Source organism: Aethalodelphis obliquidens, unplaced genomic scaffold (genome assembly GCF_003676395.1).
Source record: "Aethalodelphis obliquidens isolate GAN/ISIS:26980383/991018 unplaced genomic scaffold, ASM367639v1 scaffold72, whole genome shotgun sequence".
NCBI classification, from domain to species: Eukaryota; Metazoa; Chordata; class Mammalia; order Artiodactyla; family Delphinidae; genus Aethalodelphis; species Aethalodelphis obliquidens.
In genome coordinates this window covers 1,423,311-1,444,365 of record NW_020838016.1, presented here as the reverse complement: position 1 = coordinate 1,444,365, position 21,055 = coordinate 1,423,311, and the positions used below count along the sequence as shown (strand labels likewise).

At 36.3% G+C, this 21,055-nt stretch overlaps 1 protein-coding gene across 4 annotated transcripts in view; it reads left to right on the top strand.

The window, feature by feature from the left end:
• The window catches only part of TOPBP1 (DNA topoisomerase II binding protein 1), a 77,420-nt gene extending 57,340 nt beyond the window's left edge, over nt 1-20,080 (top strand). For all 4 annotated transcript variants that reach the window (XM_027091761.1, XM_027091759.1, XM_027091762.1 and 1 more), the window contains exons 21-28: nt 1,302-1,522; nt 2,320-2,486; nt 2,719-2,830; nt 4,703-4,866; nt 5,399-5,536; nt 8,289-8,378; nt 8,516-8,677; nt 19,249-20,080. In XM_027091761.1, coding sequence (XP_026947562.1) covers nt 1,302-1,522; nt 2,320-2,486; nt 2,719-2,830; nt 4,703-4,866; nt 5,399-5,536; nt 8,289-8,378; nt 8,516-8,677; nt 19,249-19,392 — 1,198 coding nt within the window. In that variant the 3' untranslated portion in view covers nt 19,393-20,080. The remainder of the gene's footprint in view (nt 1-1,301; nt 1,523-2,319; nt 2,487-2,718; nt 2,831-4,702; nt 4,867-5,398; nt 5,537-8,288; nt 8,379-8,515; nt 8,678-19,248) is intronic.
• The last annotated feature ends 975 nt before the right edge of the window (nt 20,081-21,055 follow it).

Below are 21,055 nucleotides of genomic sequence, written 5' to 3'. Positions count from 1 at the left end.
GGGGACAGGAAGCAGAGGTTAATTCCATACGAAGCAACTGCTTCCTGTGAGGCATGAGTAATACATTTTATTACCTCCCCTGAGAAAGAAATGATTTTAAGATCCAGTTTGCCTTGTTTGAAATGGATTCAATGGATAGTCCCCTCAGTTCTTAATATTAGAATTAAATAATATTGGTATTAAACAGTAAGTGCATATATATATGTGTATATATATATTTAAGCAGTTACTTCTTATTGGAACTACATGTGTTTTGTATTCTCTTTATAAATCTGTCTTCTAGGGAAGGTGATTACAGATCTTAGTGTGATGTGACTTAAGTTCAGTAGAATAACTTCATCTTTTCCTTGATAGAAAAATCTCTGATTGATGAATTATGGTACTTATATCTTGAATTAATTTAACTATGCATTTATCTACATTAACTGTATATTTCATGAGGCTATTTCTTTTATCTGAGTACTGAGCAAAAATGGTTTTTTGTTTAATAGACCAGATCATGTTTTATCATTTTAGAGGGCCTAAATCTTGTGTCAAAGTCAGAGTAAATAAATAAGCTCTGAGAATAAAAGGCCATCTTCCTTGTATTTGAGGCAAATGAACACTTTGGGAGTACCATCAGCTTTGGCAAATTATTTTTACTAAGATTCCATATATATATGGAATTGAAATATTCAGTATACACAGTGAAGGAAGATATTGGAATTCTATTTACTTTCCAGTGGAATTGTTACAGTTATACCATAAAAACATGTTTTACCGTAGTTCACTGTAAGGCTGTTCTACCTAGACTCTGGGAGGTTTGGTTACCAGTAGCCAAAAGGACCTGCTTTTAAGGCAGCCTGTAGATAGTACACTTCCTGTGTAATTATAGTTCTTACTATTTCCAGTGATAAAAATACAACTATTGACTGGTCAGCAAAGTAACCAGGTTTCTAAACATTACCATGTTACCCTAAGCCTATATAATTAAGAGAAATCCCTTTTTAAAAGCAGTAATCATTTAGAATTTTTTAAAATTTCTTGACAGTAAACTCCCCCTTTGAAGTTTTAAATATATGGACATTCAGTCAAAATATGTGTTTCATTTTCTAGGTAAAACAGATAAGTTTCTGGAAGAAACATTTTAAAAATTAAAAATTTCCCGAAGTTCACTTATTCAATAAGTATTTTCAAGTGCTTACTATGTGCTAGATGGTGGACATATAAAGGTGAACCACCAATTTACAAGACTTACAGAATTTATGAGTGGGATTTTGTTATGGCTATCCGTTACTAAAATTGTGACTTTTATTCCTTAGGCAATCTCGTCAAACAGTACCTGATGTTAACACAGAGCCCTCCCAAAATGAACAGATCATTTGGGATGACCCTACAGCCAGGGAAGAGAGAGCAAGACTTGCCAGCAATTTGCAGTGGCCTAGTTGTCCCACACAATACTCTGAGCTTCAGGCTGATGTTAAAAAATTGGAGGATTCTCCTTTCCAGGAGCCTTTACATGATTCAGGAATTGCTGAACAGGGTAATGAGAAAGAAATCTATTTAGTTGTTTGTATTAGGTACATGTTGACCTCTTGACAATAAACAGATAAGCACCTGTGGTTACTGTGGTTCTCTGAATTGTACATGCAAATGAAAAACTCACTAGATTTTTAAGTTTAAACCCAAACCTTAGATTTGGGTAAATTGAAAAATATATTTTGATTCTTAAATTTGGAAATTTAGGGTTAGGCATTTTTTTCCCTGTACATTTTTCCAGTGCTTTTTGCGTTGTGTAGTTAATGCTTGGTTTTTCTTCCAGTCATCTTAGTTACATTTAAGTCTTCTTCTGAATTCCACCCAGCACATACCTACATTTGGAGTTGTATGTGTTTCTTTCTGGATTCCCTATCCAACTTCCTTGGACTTTACCTTGAAAACAAAATACTTCCCATCTCTCATCATTGGTCATTTTCCCCCCCTTTCTCTTTCACATGATTATATCTCTATACTAGATATATAGATTTATCTCTGCTTCTGATTTTCTTCAGGTGTAGAATTGCTCTCACTTTTAAAATTTTGTTTACATTTTACTGGTGAGAGCATGGTACTTAAAGAAAGGGTTAGGCAAACCCACAGAGAAGCCATTTGCCCTTTTAAAGCTAACTAATTGCATTTAATTATAAGCTCTAGAAATAGGTTACTTTTTTTGCATGTACTCTTTACATTCCAGAATTTGCGTTTAATTTCATCTTGGCTAAGACAGATGAGAATATTTCCTAGACTTTGTTCTTAGTCGTATTTGGATAACATCACACTGCAGCATTTTATTGCCCTCAGCTGTCTGTGATCCTGAGAACATATGTGTGACTGAAGCCCCAAAACACCCGATCTCTGAAGAACTGGAAACTCCAATAAAAGACAGCCACCTGATCCCTACGCCTCAAGCCCCCAGTATTGCCTTCCCCCTAGCCAACCCACCTGTGGCTCCACACCCTAGAGAAAAGGTTCGTTTATCCTTAGTTTGGTGATAAGGCTTTTGGATATTGCTCTTATGCTGCATTCAGAATTTATTGATATCAAGGGTTCATCGAATGTTGAAAACTGCATTTCTTTGCACTCTATTATTATTTCTATATTTGATAACTCAGAAGACTAAGTTAAATGTCACTATAAAAGAACATAGGCCTGATAACTTTTTAATGTTAATTTTTTCTAAAATAAACTCTTCCATTCCAGATTATAACGATAGAGGAGACTCATGAAGACTTAAAAAAACAGTACATATTTCAGTTGTCATCTCTGAATCCTCAAGAACGTATTGATTATTGTCATCTGATTGAAAAACTAGGTACAAGTATTTTACTTAGGTCAAAAATGTCCCATATAGTAACCTTATTTGGAAGTCAAATGTAGCTAATTATTGATATCATTTGTAAGCTGTGGAAATTGAGATTAAAAAGATGGGTAACTTGCCTCAGGCCATACACTGAGTCACCAGTAGAACTTTGATTTTATAAAGCTCTAATCTAAATCTAAAGTCACTGGGTCATAGGATTTAAAGATTTAAATTGAAACCAACCATTAAGGTTTAAGAATCTTATGCTGCTTTGAGCATTTGTTCATTGTTGAAACCTTGGACAAAATCAATGGAATTATAGACTTAAAATATGATTAAAACTACATTTTTATGAAGTTGAAGGTACAGTGACATCCAAACAGGAGCTCCTCCTCATGTGACATTCTTATTCCACTAGTTGTCAGGCTCTCCATCTGACACCATTCTGAAAGCAGCATCCTAGGAAGGTAAACTTTCTAGGAGCTACATTTTAAAGAGTGGAAAGAAAGAGGTGAAATTAATTTTAAATATATATTTTATTTAACCTAGTATATGCAAAATATTATATTCAATGTGTAATTAGTATAAAATATCAGTGAGATAATTTACCTTTTTTTCTTACTAAGTCTTTGAAATCTGGGATATATTTTACACGTACAGCACATCTCAACTTGGACTGGCTGTGCTTCAGGTGTTCAGTAGCCACATGTGGCTAGTGGCTACTGTATTGAACAAAGCAGCCCTATAGAGTTAAGAACATTACTGGGAAGAACTTAATATGACAACTTGACCTAGAGAAAACATTAAGAAATAATGGTTGTTTTTAATAGTGGCCCTGAATCATCAAGAAAAGATTAAATGTCATTTAGTGCTATCCTTTTAAGGATGTGGAGAACTATTTATTCTGTTGGTCACAGAATAAATTTGTTATGTAGAGTTAGATATTGATATTAGGAATGGAATTTTTACCTATTCTTTTGTCACTGTGATTCTGGGTGAGTTACTCTGTACCTGTGTCCTCATGTGCAAATTGCACATAACAATAGTGCGTTCATAGAGTTGTGAGGATTAAATGAGTTAATACTTTCAACTTTCAACAGTCCCTGGCATGTATATAGTAAGTGCTCAAAAAGTCTTGTTGCTGTTATTAGAGTCATCTGTAAAGCATGAGTGGAGTTCCATTGTTTTGTTGAAATCTTAGAAAGTTCTTGATACTCTGCCTAACCTCTAAAGTGTAATCAAAAGCCATGCTTTACATAAGCTTACATTTACTTATGCCTTCTTCTGTCCTCAAAGTCAGACTTCATAATACATATCTGAAAAAGGGTTCAGCTCCCACCTTCTTCATCTCTATTTACCTAGTGTTTTCCTCCCAAGCTTCTGTGTGGGTCTACTGACCTTATTTCCACTAAAAGCAGAAGAAATAGTTTCCCCCTTTGAACAAGGATTTAGTATTGAGAGAGCAAAGAATTTTTGTTAATTATATTAGATCTGATAGTGGCATTGTAGCTGTATGAGAAAATTTCCATGTATTTTAGAGATGCATACTGAATACATAGGGATAAATTAAAATGATATCTGGTATTTGCTTTAAAATGGTTAAGCAAAAAACGGGGTAGTTTGAAGTAAGGATGGTGAAATTTTGATAATCTTAGCCAGTGTATGGTAGCCAGTGTATGGGGGTTCATTTTACTGTTTTATCTACTGTTGGAGTTTAAATTTTCATAATAAACATTATTTTATTAAAAAATATATGTAAAGTATGTTAGGGGGTTTGTTTATTGGTACATTTTGTTTATAAATAATTCCTCTGCATAGTTGAGGTACATTTTCCCTCAGGAAAATTTAAGAATCAATAAAGTACCTATATTTTTCCTAATCAAGGTGGATTAGTGATTGAGAAGCAGTGCTTTGATCCCAACTGTACACACATTGTTGTGGGACATCCACTTCGAAACGAGAAGTATTTAGCTTCAGTGGCAGCTGGGAAGTGGGTGCTCCATCGCTCCTACCTTGAAGCTTGCAGGACTGCTGGGCGCTTCATGCTGGTGTGTATGCAAATTCATGTGAAGGGTTGTTTTTCTTTAAAAGTAAAGGTCTTAATAACTGATTCCAGCACATAAAATATTAAGCTAATTATTTGAAATATTTTGGTTCCTAACTGACCATTGCAGTAATATCTATCGTGTACTTTTTGACGTTTTCAATCAAGATCATTCAGGGATCTTGCCTGTGTAGACAGGTAATCAAGCTGTTAATACATACCTCTTTTGAGACCATGTCCTTCTGTGAAGTTCATCTTACAGTAGGTGAAGCCCAATAATCTATTACCAATTGCTAAGATATAGTTTCTTAGAAATGTATGCAATATTCTTCTGATTTCTAATTAAAAGCCAGATATACTTGACTTTCATACAAAGCCAAATTAATCTACATTTCCTCCATGCTCATAAACTGATGCTTACTTAGTATCCTCTGTATTTAGAGGAATGGAATGTATAGCTTGTAACTCTTATTAGATTGTGGATTCTTTGAGGACATATTCTATGAACTCAAAAGTTTGTTGGACTAATTCTCTAGGAAGAAGACTATGAATGGGGAAGTAGTTCCATACTTGATGTTTTGACTGGAATCAGTGTACAGCAACGAAAACTAGCGCTTGCAGCGATGAGATGGAGGAAGAAAATCCAGCAAAGACAAGAATCAGGCATTATTGAGGTATTAACGTATATAATTATGTAGGTAGTATAAATGGCATTCGATGTCATGACTAGTCCAGATTTTTTTTTTCAGAGAATGTGCTTGACAAAATAAGAATAATTCTATTTGTCTTTTATCACTTGATTGATATACTTAATTTGGACATTCTAAATTGAGCTTAGTGTTGATTCCTAATTCTTCTAATTATGATCAGCAGTAAGATATATATAATGTTGATAGCTCTCTTAAAAATCATTTATATGTGTAAAATGTGACCCATACTGTATTTCTTCCAAAGAGTCTTTCTAGCATCCAGCTTCAGGGCTTCTCAACTTGGGGTCCACAGACTCTCCCAAAGGAGTTTTATAGATCAAATTCAGGAAGGCTATATACACTTTGTTTTTGTTTTGTTTTGTTTTGTCTTTTATTGGAGTATAGTTACTTTACAATGTTGTGTTAGTTTCTGCTGTACAGCAAAGTGAATCAGCCACATGTATACATATATCCCCTCTTCCTTGTATTTCCTTCCCATTTAGGTCACCACAGAGCACTAAGAGGTCCCTGTGCTATACATTCTGTTCTCATTAGTTATCTATTTTATACATAGTACTGTATATATGTCAATCCCAGTCTCCCAATCCATCCCACCCCCTCCCTTCCCCCCACTGGTATCCATACGTTTATTCTCCACATCTGTGTCTCTCTGCTTTGCAAATAAGTTCATCTATACCATTTTTCTAGATTCCACATATATGCGTTAATATACAGTATTTGTTTTTCTCTTTCTGACTTATTTCACTCTGTGACAGCCTCTAGGTCCATCCACGTCTCTACAAATGACCCAATTTTGTTCCTTTATATGGCTGAGTAATATTCCATCATATATATGTACCACATCTTCTTTATTCATTCCTCTGTTGGTGGACATTTAGCTTGCTTCCATGTCCTGGCTATTGTAAATAGTGCTGCAATGAACATTGGGATCCAGGAAGGCTATACACTTTGGATGGGGGAAGAAATACATCCTTATTTTTACTAACCTCTAATTGAAAGTTAACATTTCCTTCATTGTAAGTCTAGGCAACAAATCGCAACACTATGAACAGTACTATGATTTTGCCCCACAGGAATCAGATATTTTTGCTTGTATTATGATTGCAACTTGAAATACTGTTTATGTTTGTCACAACTTTAAAATAGTACATACAGACCTCCCCAACTTGCGATGGTTCGACTTTATGATGGTGCAAAAGTGATACACATTCAGTAAAAACCATAGTTTGAATTTTGAATGTTGGTCTTTTCTCAGGCTAGCATTATGCAGTGCAGTATTCTCTGGTGATACTGGGCAGAGGCAGCAGCCACAGCTCCCAGTGAGCCATGTGATCATGGGGGTAAACAACCGATATACTTAAAACCATTCTGTTTTTCACTTTCAGTATAGCATTCAATAAATTACATGAGATGTTCAACCACTTTATTATAAAATTGGCTTTGTGTTAGATGATTTTGCCCAACCACAGACTAATATAAGTGTTATGAGCATATTTAAGATAGGCTGGGCTGGTAAGCTATGATGTTCAGTAGGTTAGGTGTATTTAAATGCTTTTTTTTTTTTTTTTTTGGCTGTGTTGGATCTTAGTTGTGGCACATGAGATCTTCATTGAGGCACATGGGATCTTTCATTGCAGTGCATGGGCTCTTCATTGGCGTGCGGGCTTCTCTCTATTTGTGGCACGCAGGGTGCATGGGCTCCTAGTTGTGGCGCGTGAGTTCCAGAGCATGTTGACTCTGTAGTTTGCAGCACGCAGGCTCTCTTGTTGAGGCATGCAAGCTCAGTAGTTGTGGCACACAGGCTTAGTTGCCCCACGGCATGTGGGATCCCTGGGACCTGACCAGGGATCGAACGTGCATCCCCTTCATTTGAAGACAGACTCTTTACCACTGGATCACCAGGGAAGTCCCTTAATGCATTTTTGACTGAACCGTATTTTCAATCCTATGATGGGTTTAATATAGAAGCACGTCTATTATTATGTCACAAATTTTGAAACATTTTGATACTTTTCAATAAAATGTTTTCTTTTGTAATACTTTGTATTTTATTTTGGACATTTAAAAAACATTCATATGGTATGGAAATTACATCTCAATATAAGCTGTTATTTTTTTTAAGTTATTTAGAGAACAGATCCATAGGTTTTACTAGACTTCCAAATGGGTCCATGGCTCACAAAAAGGTTAAGAACCTGAGTTATATCATCTTTTGTGTTATATTCTGAGTTCTCTGCTGTCTCCAAGTCCCTGTTAGCCTTGATTCCCTTTCTTTTAAAGTAATTCCACAGGCTTCTGTTAATTGCTAATTCTGTACTTAAATATTTTATGTTTCAAATTTGTAAATATTTTCAAGAGAAATATTAACTGGAGGCTTCATCTCATCTAAGAAGCTGTGCTTTAGGCTCTACCTTTGATTAGTTTTAAGAAAAAAATAGTAGAAAAGACTAAACAAATGTCACGTTGCTTTGTTTTAATGTTACCAAATCATTAAAACATTTTCCTTCATTCTTCAAGTATTTATTGATGGGCTGCTGTGTGCCAGACACCGTGGCTATGTGTTTCAGAGTATTCTGACCAAGATAGTTATCAGTGTGTTCATCAGAAGTAAAGGTTATAAGGTTATTCATTGACAGAGAAAATAATGTATTTTTTATATTATTTTGTCATTTATTTTTCCAAATAATTTCAACACTGATTATTTTTTTATTTGTAGGGGGCATTTAGTGGGTGGAAGGTTATTTTACATGTCGATCAGTCCCGAGAAGCAGGATTCAAACGCCTTCTTCAGTCAGGAGGAGCAAAGGTTTGTATTGACAAGGTTGCTGTGATCAATTCTTGATTTTCTGTGCTTTGTGAAATGGTAATCCTTTATGTGTAGATTACACAGTTGAACTACTTTGAAACACTGATAGATTGTGATGCTTTTTGTTTTTTCCTTAGGTGCTACCTGGTCATTCTGTATCTTTATTTAAAGAAGCTACACATCTCTTTTCTGACTTTAATAAACTAAAACCAGATGACTTGGGAGTTAATATAGCAGAAGCTGCTGCCCAGAATGTGTACTGCTTGAAAACGGAATACATTGCTGATTTTCTTATGCAGGTTTGTAAGATCCTGTCCTTGACCTCCTCACCACCAGAAATGTGCTTATATGCATAGAGACATAACTGCACAACAAAACCCTCGGCTTGTTATTCATAGACTGTTAATCTCTTGTTAGTCTCCCCCATTCAACCCCTTTCAGTTTCAGTCTATTTTTTAAAATAATGAAAACCTATGTAAACATTTAGCCTAGAAGTTAAATATGAAATGGGTATAAAAATCTGGGTACCTCTAAAAGTGCCCTCTAAAATGTTGGAATATAAAGAAAGCAGAAATTGATTGCGCGAGTCCAAGGAGAAACATTTACCCAAGGGTCCTTTTTAAATTTTCTTGACCTTTTGTTTCGATACACTGTAAATACCTGTGTTAGACAGTAAGGGAAATGAAACACTACATGGAGGGCTCACTATACTCCTGTTCAGAATTGGCCTATGTTGGGTGGTTTGAATGGGCAAAGAAAAATCTTGACACTGGAGTGCCTAAAATGCCATCAGGAATCAGCAAGATATGACACATGATTGTAAATGTCTTACAACAAAGGATTTCAAACAGATTAGTGTAGAAGTAGGGGGAAGCCAAACCTAACCTGCTTTGTGGTTGTTGCTGCTTGTTTTTGGAAGTTGGTCAGCTTTTAATAGGAGTGCCTGAAACATGCATGCAAAGCCTCTGTCATAAAGCAGTGGGGTGTATTGATTAGGACTTAGTAAACCAGTACTAGCTCTCCTTGAACATCTAAATAACTTTTTAAAAATCTCTGTTTGTTGAGACATGAGGTTTTAAAATATTACCCACTGGGAAAAGGGCAGGGATTGGGGGAATGTAGAGAACTTCCCATACCTCATCCCTCCAGAAATTTCTGATCGTTTCAGGGATACAGCTGCCATCTAAGATGGGACCCAACATAGATTAATTGCTTAAACTTGTGCTGTGTTAAACTTGTACATGTGCTATAATTTGGGGGTATTTTTTTCTTTTTACATAAAAAAGAGTGTATAGAAAATATGTTCTGGTTAAAGAATAGCAAAATGTCATTCAGGTGCCGAGGATAAGAAATAGAAGATTGCTAGTCCCATAGGAACTCCCTGTTGCTCCTTCCCAGTTGTTCCTGCCTTTCTCAGGGTTGTAATGTGTGTCAAATACTAGATGTCTGGAGAAACACATTGGGGGAGTGAGCTGCTCTGTATTTCTGCATCTGAGCTTATTATTGCCTATCTCTAGCTCTCTGGAGTAAGTCAAAACAGAACACTTCTATAGTGTGAAGCAGCAGGCTAAGGAGGGGAGAGCAGCAGCTTCATGTCAAGTTCATGGCCAAGATAAGCCAAGCACAGATAGGACTCTGAGATAGGCTCACCCCAGTGTTCTGACTTCAGCTTAGAAACTAGGTGTGGTGACTGCAGGGATCTTTGTCACCCTCTGTCTACTTCTGTACACTGCCATCGTCCCAGGAGCTCCATTCACCACCATTTGTCTCTTTTCTGTTGAATCTCCTCTTTCTGAATTGCATGTCATCCTGATCTGCTGTCTCATTGTGATGGAGGTCTCTTCTCGTAACTTCTTGAGAGGGAACACATGGAAGGTAAATTGAGACTTTCTATGTGTGGAAATTCTTTTTTCTATTCTCATTCCTACTAGACTGATAGTTTGGCTGGGCATCAAATTCTAGGTTGGAAACTGCTTTCTCTTAGACTTTTGATTGTTTGTCTCCTTGCTTCTAGTATTGCCATTGAGCAGTCTAAAGCCATCTGATTCTTAATCCTTTATATGTAACTGTAATCTACTTAGGAAGTTCTTTTTGCTCCAGTTTCATGAAATTTCAAAATGATACACTCTCATGAGGATCTGTTTATATTATGCTGGGCACTTGGGCCCTTTCTGGTCTGGTAACTTCTATCTTTGAGTTCTGGGAAATCTTGAATTATTTCAATGATGAGGGTTTTTTTTTCCCACTTTCTGTTCTCTCCTTCTGTACTTCTGCTATTTGTATATTAGATTTTATTATTTTTCACTTATTTTTATCTTTTTGAGAGATTCTTGCAGTTCAATATTCTATCAACTTCATTTTGCTATCATGTTTTAGACCTGTTTTCATTTTTTGAATTTATATTTTATTGTTTTAATGTTTTCTTGTTTCATTGATTAATACCTTCTGTGAGCTCTCAGAGGATTTATTGATGTATTTTTTTTAAGTTTTCTTATCTCTGCATAGTTTCTACTTCCACCAAGCTGTGTTTTTCCCTTTATCTGGGTTTTTATCTTCCATGTTAGAGGAATTTATCAGATATCTAGTAATTCTTGGTTTTCTGTCCATGATTAAGAGTAGGGGGTAGGGACTTCCCTGGTGGCACAGTGGTCAAGAACCAGCCTGCCAGTGCAGGGGACACAGGTTCAAGCCCTGGTCCAGGAAGATCCCACATGCTGCAGAACAGCTAAGCCAGTGTGCCACAACTACTGAAGCCTGCGAGCCTAGAACCCATGCTCCTCAACAAGAGAAGCCACTGCAATGAGAAGCCCGCGCACCACAATGAAGAGTAGCCCCCACTTGCCGCAACTAGAGAAAGCCTGCACACAGCAATGAAGACCCAACACAGCCAAACGTAAAAATAAATAATTAATTTTTTTAAATATCACTTAAAAAAAAAACGGGGTAAAAAGCTGCTTAGAAGTACTGAGCATAGTTGGGTCTTGTCCATTTTGAGCTGGGTGAGATGGTGTGGATGAACTAGTTATTGGACACCTCTCCTAGATTCATAACTTTATGTGCTTCTTGAATTGTTTCATTTTTATCCAAAGAGGAGTCTTCTGATCTGCCTAAATGATGAGTCTGGCCACCTTTTTTTTTTTTTTTTTTTTTTTTGAATTGAGATACAATTGGCATATAACATTAGTTTCAGGTGTACAAAATAATGAATGATTCAGTATATGTATATTTTACGAAATGATCTACGCAGTAAGTCTAGTTAACATCCATCACCACACATAATTACAATTTTCTTTAATCTTGTGATAAGAACTTCCAAAATTGAGTCTCAACAACTTTCAAATATACCGTACAGTATTATTAACTATAACCATTATGCTGTGTATTATATTCCCACAGCTTATTTATTTTATAACAAATTTGTACCTCTTGACCACCTTTATCCATTTTGCCCACCCCTCACCCCCCTGCCTCTGTCAAGCAACCACCAGTCTGTTCTCTGTTGTATCTATTGAGTTTTGAGGGTTTTGTTTTTTTTAGATTCCACTTAACAAGAGATCATACAGTATTTGTATTTCTCTTTCTGACTTTTTTTGCTTAGCATAATGCCCTCAAGGTCCATCCATTTTGCCACAATTGGCAGGATTTCCTCTTTAATGGCTGAATCATATTCCATTTTGTGTGTGTGTGTGTGTGTGTGTGTGTGTGTGTGTATACGTGTACATACCAGTTTTCTTTATCCATTCATTCATTGCTGGACAGTCATGTCTTGGCTGTTAGATATCTTCGAGTTAATGTTTTTGTTTCCTTTAGATAAATACCCAGAAGTGGAACTGTTGGACCATATAGTAGTTCTGTATTTAATTTTTTGTGGAACCTCCATACTGTTTTCCAGAGTGGCTGCACCATTTATATTCCCACCAATGGTGCACAAAGTTTCCATTTTCTCTGCATCCTTGCCAACATGTGTTATCTCTTGTCTTTTTTATGTTATTGCCAACATGTGTTATCTCTTGTCTTTTTTATGTTAATTATCCTAATGGGTGTGAGGTGGTATCTCATTGTGGTTTTGATTTGCATTTCTCTGTTGATTAGTGGTGTTGAGCACCATTTCATGTACCTGTTGGCCATCTGTATGTCTTCTTTGGGAAAATGTCTATTCAGATCCTCTGCCCATTTTTTAATCAGTTTTTTTTTTTTTTTTTTTTTTTTTTTTTGCTGTTGAGTTGTATGAGTTCTGTATATATTTTGGATATTAACCCTTATCAGATATATAATTTGCAAATACTTTCTCCTATTTGATAAGTTGGCTTTTCATTTTGTTGATGGTTTCCTTCACTGTGCAGAAGTTTTTTGGTTTGATATAGTTTCACTTGTTAATTTTTGCTTTTGTTACTTTGCTTTTGGTGTCAAATCCAAAAAATCATCACCAAAACCAGTGTCAAGGAGCTTGCTGCCTGTTTTTTTCTAGGAGTTTTATGGTTTCAGGTCTTATGTTCAAGTCTTTAATCCATTTTGGGTTTATTTTTGTGTATGATATAAGATAGTGGTTGAGTTTCATTCTTCTGCATGTGGGGGTTCCGTTTTCCCAACACTATTTATCGAAAAGACTGTCTTTTCCCTATTGTATATTCTTGGCACCTTTGTAGTAAATTAATTGATCATGTATGCATATGTTTACTTCTGGGCTCTCTAGTCTGTTCCATTGATCTGTTTTTGTGCCAATACCGTATTATTTTGATTACTGTAGCTTTGTAATATAGTTTGAAATCAGGGAGCATGATGCTTCCAACTTTGTTGTTCTTAACATTGCTTTTGGTATTTGAGATATTTTGTGGTTCCATACAAATTTTAGGTTTGTTTGTTCTGTTTCTCTGAAAAATGCCATTGGAATTTTGATAGGGATTGCATTGAATCTGCAGACTGCTTTGGGTAGTAAGGATATTTTAACAATATTCTTCCAGTCCATGAGCACAGCTTATCTTTTCATTTATTTGTATCTTTTTCAGTTTCTTTCATCAGTGTCTTACAGTTTTCAGTTTACAGATACTTTACCTCCTTGGTTAATTTTTTTCCCAGGTATTTAATTTATCTTTTTTTAATTTTTAAATTATTTGTGTCTTTATATTTAAAACGGCTTTTTTGTAAACAGGACATAGTTGGGCCTTGCTTTTTATTATCTGGAATGTTTAGTCCGTAATTACTGATATTGTTTGTTTTTTTTTTTTTTGCCATTTGTTTTTGGTTTGTCTCTTCAGTTCTTTGTTCGTCAGTTCTTCTTTTCTTGCTTTTTTTGGTATTTAATATTTTTTAGAATTCCATTTCATCCATTGTCTTTTTTTTTAATATTTATTTATTATTTATTTGGCTGTGTTGTGGCATGGGGGATCTTTGTTGCCATGTGTGGGATCTTTGTTGCAGCTTGCAGGATCTTTAGTTGCTGCACATGGGATCTAGTTCCCTAACCAGGGATCAAACCCAGGCCCCCTGCATTGGGAATGTGGAGTCTTAACCACTGGACCACCAGGGAAATCCCCTCCATTGTCTCTTTTTATTTTTATTTTTATTTTTTTTGGCTGTGTTGGGTCTTCGTTGCTGCACGTGGGCTTTCTCTAGTTGTGGAGAGCAAGAGCTACTCTTCATCGCAGTGCGTGGCCTTCTCATTGCTGGGGCTTCTCTTGCTGCGGAGCATGGGCTCGAGGTGCACAGGCTTCAGTAGTTGCAGCACGTGGGCTCAGTAGTTGTGGCTCACAGGCTCTAGAGGACAGGCTCAGTAGTTGTGGCGCATGGGCTTAGTTGCTCCACAGCACGTGGGATCTTCCCTGCCCAGGGCTCAAACCCATGTCCCCTGCATTGGCAGGCAGATTTTCAGCCACTGCGCCACCAGGGAAGACCCTCCATTGTCTTTTTAAAGCAAAAACTTCTCTGCTTTTTTTTAGAGGGGCGGGGGTGTTTTGCTCTACAGATTACAATATACTTCCTTAATTTTTCATAATCTTCCTAGAGTTAATATTGTGCCACTGCATAAAATGCAGAAATCTTGAACCATATAGATTCCTTTGCTTCCCCTGTTCTTCAAACCAAGGGCCAGTAAACTATAGCCCACAGGCCAAATCCAGCCCACTGCCTGTTTTATTAATAAAGTTTTATTGAAACCCAGCCACGTTCTTACATTTGCATATTCTCTTTGGCTGCTTTTGCACTACAACTGCAGAGTTGAGTAGTCGCAACAGAAATTTGCAACTACTAAAATATTTAATGTCTGGCCCATCTATCTGTTTTAGCCCCACAAGTACAGTGTTATACTTTAAGTAAGTTTTGCTTTAAACAATCCAATGTATTTTAAGGAAATCAAAAGGGAAAAAAGTCTTTTATATTTACCCTAATGTATACCATTTTGAGTGTTATTTTTTTCTGAATATCTAAGTTTCCATCTGGTATCATTTTCCTTCAGCCTGAAGAACTTTCTTTAGTTTGTAGTACAAATATGATGGGGACCAATGCTAGTTTTCTTTTTTTCTCTTTTTTTTGAAAATGTCTATTTTACCTTTATTCTTGAAGATTCTTGGCAGGATATAGAATTTGGGGTTGAGTTTTTTTTCTTCTTCTGGTACTTCAATAAAGACTTCATTCTCTCCTGGCCTCCATTGTTTCTTTTTCTTTTTACTTTTTAACAAAATATTTATTTTTTAAAATAAATAATGTTTTTTGGCTGTGTTGGGTCTTAATTGCAGCACTTGGGATCTTCGTTGAGGCATGCAGGATCTTTGTGGCATGGGCTCTTCATTGTGGCACACAGGCTTCTCTTTTGTTGTAGTGTGTGGGTTTTTTTCTCTCTCTAGTTGGGTCACGTGGGCTCCAGAGCGCCTGGGCTCTGTAGTTTTGTGGAATGCGGGCTCTCTCGTTGAGGCGCACAGGCTTAGTTGCCCCAGGGCATGTGGGATCTTAGTTCCCTGACCAGAGATCGAAACTGTGTCCCCTGAATTAGAAGGTGGTCTCTTTACCACTGGACCACTGAGGAAGTCCTAAGGCCTCCATTGTTTCTGATAAGAAGTTAATGGTAATTTGAATTGTTCTCCTTTATGCAATGTGTCATTTTTCTCCTGGCTGTTCTCAGGATTTTCTCTTCATCTTTGATTTTCAACCATTTATATTTCCAGGTATGGTTTCTTTGTATGAATCCTGATTGGTATTCACAAAGCTTCTTTAAACTTATGTCTCTCACCAAGTTTGGGAAATTTGGGGCATTATTTCTTCATTCTGCTATTTTTCTGCTTCATTCTTTTCTGTCTGGGAATTCAGTTACTCATGTTACTCTTTTGATATTGTCCCACAGGCCCCTAAGCCTGTATTCACTTATTTGCAATTATTTTTCTCTGTGCTCTTCTGATTGCCCAATTCCTGTGTATCTATCTCCAACTTCACTGATTTTTTCCTGTTATTTTCATCTGCTCTTAATCCTATCCAGTGAGACTTTGATTTAAGTCTTATATTTTTGGACTTCCCTGGTGGCTCTGTGGTTAAGAATCTGCCTGCAAATGCAGGGAACGTGGGTTCAATTCCTGGTCTGGGAAGATCCCACATGCCACGGAGCAACTGAGCCTGTGCACCACAACTACTGAGCCTGTGCTCTAGAGCCCGCACGCCACAACTGCTGAGCCTGTGCGCCACAACTACTGAAGCCCGTGTGCTCTAGGGCCTGTATGCCACAACTACTGAGCCCACATGATGCAACTACTGAAGCCTGCATGCCTGGAGCCCATGCTCCACAACAAGAAAGCCACTGCAATGAGAAGCCCACGCACCAAAACGAAGAGTAGCTCCCATTTGCCACAACTAGAGAAAGCCTGCGTGCAGCAGTGAAGACCCAACACAGCCAAAAATAAATAAAATTTTTTTTTTAAGTATTACTTGTTTATATCTAAAATCGCTTTGGTTCTTTTCTGTGGTTTCTGTTTTTGTGCTGAGATTTCGTCTGTTCACTCATTTCAAGCATATTTTCCTTTATATCATTAAGAACAGTTATAATAGCTATGTTGCAATTGTCTACTATTTCCAACATCTGGGTCATGAGCAAGATGTTCTGTTACTTTTTTTTTAATTAAACTTTTTATTTGGAAATAATTGTAGATTTACATGCAGTAGTAAGAAATAATACAGAGAGATTCCATATACACTTTCTCCAGGTTACACTAGTGGGTAGCATCTTGCAAAAACAAGAATATCCTTACAACCAGGATATTGGCTTTATACAATCCAAGCTTATTCAGATTTCCCCAGTTTTACTTCTATTCATGTATATTTGTGTATTTAGATTTCTGCAGTTTTATCATGTGTAAGTTCATGTATCTGTCACCACAGTCAAGATACAGAACAGTTCTATCACTACAAGAATCCCTCTTTTTTTTTTTTTTTTTTGCAGCACGCAGGCCTCTCACTGTTGTGGCCTCTCCCGTTGCGGAGCACAGGCTCCAGACGCGCAGGCTCAGTGGCCATGGCTCACGGGCCCAGCCACTCTGCGGCATGTGGAATCTTCCCAGACCGGGGCACAAATCCATGTCCCCCGCATCAGCAGGTGGACTCTTAACCACTACGCCACCAGGGAAGCCCAAGAATCCCTCATTTTTTAAAACTTAAATAAATGGAATTAATAATAGTGTGTAAACTTTGGCAATTGGCTTTTTTCACTCAGTAAAATTCCTTTGAGTTTCATCCAGATTGTTGCATTCTTATGCAACAATGAATACTTTTATTACCTTTTATTGCTGAGTAGTACAGATGTACCACAGTTAATCATTAACCTATGGAAGGACATCTGGGTTGTTTCCATTTATGTACAGTTTCATATGTGAAAATAAGATTTCATTGCACTGGGATAAATTCTCAAGAGTGTGTTTACAAAGTGGGCATATTTTACATTCTCACCATCAATGTATGAGTGATCCAGTTTCTTTGTATCCTCATCTGCATTTAGTTGTCATTTTTTATTTAGCCATTTCATCTGGTGTATGATCTCTCTTGTGATTTTAACTTGCATTTTCCTAATGGCTAATCAAAGTGACCATCTTTTTGTGTGCTTATTTGCCATGTTCATATCCTCTTCCTTGAAATGTCTCTTCATGTCTTTTGTCCACTTTGTAATTGAATTGTTTTTTTTACGCTTGAGAGTTGTTTATAATAGATACTAGTCTTTTGTTGGATATGTATTTGCACATATTTTCTTCCAGTCTGTGGCTTATGTATTCATCCATTTACCTTTATCCTCTTTTTTTTTGGCTTAGCCACACAGCTAGCAGGATCTTAGTTCCTCAACCAGGGATTGAACCCGTGCCCCCGGTAGTGGAAGCACTGAGTCCTAACCACTGGACCACCAGGGATCCCCTACCTTTATCCTCTTAACAGGAATTTTTGCAAAACAAGTTTTAAAAAAGGTTTTATAGTTTTTACTTTTTATGTCTGATAATACATAGAGGTGTAAGGTTTAGGTCAAAATTGTTAGGAGGTTGGTTGAGGGGTTTTCTGCCTCAGCATGTCCAGTTGCTCCAGCACCATTTGTTAAAAGAACTATACTCCATTTAGTTGCACTTGCACCTTGGTCAGTATTCAGATGTGCATTTTGTGTGGGTCTATTTCTGCATTCTCTGTTCTGTTCCATCAATCTATGTGTCTTTCCCTCTGCAAGACTCTTAATTACTGTATACATAATAAGTCCTAATATTAGGTCGTGATTCCTTCCTCTTTATTCCTCTTTTTCAAAATTGTTGTTGCTATTCTAGGGCCTGTACTTCTTTTTGACTGTGTCTTTATATGTAAAATTTTAAATAAGTCTGTTTGTCTATAAAAATACCTTTCTATGATTTTGATAGGAATTACATTAAACCTACAGATCAGTTTGAGTGTTTGACATCTTTACTATGTTAAGCCTTTTAGTCACTGAGGACAGCTTATCTCTAATTATTTAGATTGTCTGATTTCTTTCATGGGCATTTTGTAATTTTCAGTATATGTATATTTTTTTCTTAAGTTGATGCTTAAGTATTTCCATTTTGGGGGGTGATTTGTTTTTCTTGAGAATAGTTCATGTTCTGCTTCTTCACGTGTATAGTAATTATGGATGTATCCTAGAAATTACAAATCAGTTGTAGAGACTAGATCCTGTCATGTTCTTCTGAAGAGGACCATTTTATTTGTTTAGCAGGCAGTTTACTTGGCTGACCCTCCGCAGTGAGTGGCAGCTCAAATCTTAGTTGGGTTCTTTGAGCCTTACCTTGAGTCTCTGCACATACATGATTTAGGGGTCAAGCAAGGATTTGGTCAGTGTTTATAACACAGAGTTTGGAGCTCCTCCCAAACTTTCTGGAATTTCCCACCTCATTTTCTAGTGCTGTGGTTGCCATTCTGTCCTCTGGTTCTTCAAAGTTTTCTGTTAAAGTTTTAGCCAGTCAACATGACACAGACAGGGGCTTCTCCTCAGACTAAAAGCCATAAAAAATGAAAAGGGGAATTCATCCCATTCCATTCAAAGATTTTCAAAAATTTACACTAAACATAATATCTCACAGTTAAATGATAGCTATTAACTGTATTTTACCATATTTTCCATATTCTGTACTTAATCCATATTTTACAGATGAAACCATTAAGATCTGAGCTAGCCCCACTCTGCCTGAGCTATAAACTCATTTTTCTGCTAAAGGTGAAATTTTGTTACACAGGATCTGTCACTAATGGTGACAGGTGCTAAATAGCTACCTTGAAAGACAAATGTTTAAGTTTTTTGGTCATAAAGCAGAGTAAAGGAATCTATTACCTAATTAACAGTTTGAAATCTGAAAAAAATGAACAATGTTGGGTTTTTTACCCCCTTTTATAGGAATCTCCTCCTCAAGTAGAAAATTACTGTCTACCAGAAGCTATTTCATTTCTTCAGAATAATAAGGAACCTGGGCCTGGATTCTCACAAAAGAGGAAAGCTCCTACAGAGAAAAATAAAATCAAACGACCTAGAGTACAGTAATTGTATTTACTCAGTTACCAAACATTAAATGTGTTTTAAATTAATAGCTTGAATGTAACTGTGATGGATTTGTATAGTAATTTAAAGACAAGAACTTGAAGAATTCAGCTTCAGTGTAACAATGACCCTGCTTGAAGTTAGTTTTTAACACCTGAAATTTTAATCATTGAAATATTAACTGTTCCTGAATGGAAAGTTACCTAAAATAACAAAGTGCAACTCCTCAGCTAGCTTGTCATTAAACCATATTGACATGTGTAAAGGGCTTTTTGTTTATTTATTTTCTTATAAATATCTGAGTCTGTAGCTTAGTAGAAGTTTTAGCAAGGTGATAGATTTTGCCTTAAAATGTCTGTTTTAATTCATAACAACAAGGAAATTATCAATTGGGATTTATTCTTGTTTTCCATGATTTTTAGCTTCTCACCATTTTACCTCTTTTTAACAGGAGCCTGAGCGCAAGGTTTAATGAGGAACTGAGGCTTTAAACTTAATGTGTGTGTATATATGTATATGCATGTTTATACAAATCTCCATGAGGTTTTCCAAGTTTGGACGCCAAAACTTCGAAAATAAGGACAATAAAGAATAAAAGTAGTGACTCAAAGTAGTTCAAATAAGTTTTTAAAAAGAAAAGCTTTCTGGTATCCATTTTCTTGTTGAAGCAATAAAAGATTTGTAAAACACATTAAAAAGTGAATCTAGTCATGTTTCTGATGTTGTTTATATAGAATATTGGTCTAGTGGGTTGAAAAAAAAGGAACTACAAAATTGCAGTAGCCTCTATTAAATAATCTAAACCTAAACACCAGGTACTACATGCATGACCACAATTCTCTAATTATAAAGCTACCTCATTTTGTTTGTAATTTTGATGTAAACTGTTCAATTCCTAATAATTCTTTTAAAGCCAAATTCAAATGGTGATGGATTAAAGTCCTCAACCTGGACATCAAACCCCTGAAGTTTTCATCAGGTTTTCCTCTAAATGGAGTAGGGGTTATCCTTGCCCTTCACAATACGAATTCCTACACCGCCAAACAGGTAGCACTGTTATATAAACTGTACTCCTGTCCCTCCCCCAGGCAAAAAAACACATGGGCCTGGTTTTATTAGAGCCAGTTTGTGTTAGTTGGGTCCTTTCATTGGCAGTTTGCAGTAAGTTTCTCCCTGAATTTCACTACTTAAAAATTCTTTGAAATAGTTACTCTACAAATCTTGATGAGCACACTGTTGACAAAACAACAAATGTTATTCCATTTCTCTATCCCAGGAAAAATTAACTAATGTACCATTTTCTTTTCTGCCAAGATTATGAACTATTTTTTCAGTTCAGGCCTTCAACACACAGTTTACAATTTTAAGGCTCCAGATCGGTCTACACCCTGCATAAATCATTTCAACTCAGGCTTTGGCTCTTACACTGTAAATGTCCTAATGCCAGCAAGTTCTTCTTAGCATGCAAATAATTCCAAGCATAGGTAGGTATCTCATTTAAAAAGGAAAAAAAAACAAAAATCTTTCCTTGATTATTCTTATTTTCTCCTTAGTATTACTACAGTATTTTAATCTGTGCCGCTTAAATTAGCATCTTATATTCCTCCATGAATTTTTCATGTTCATTGGTCTGATCTCATCACCATTAATTCAACAAATAAGACAC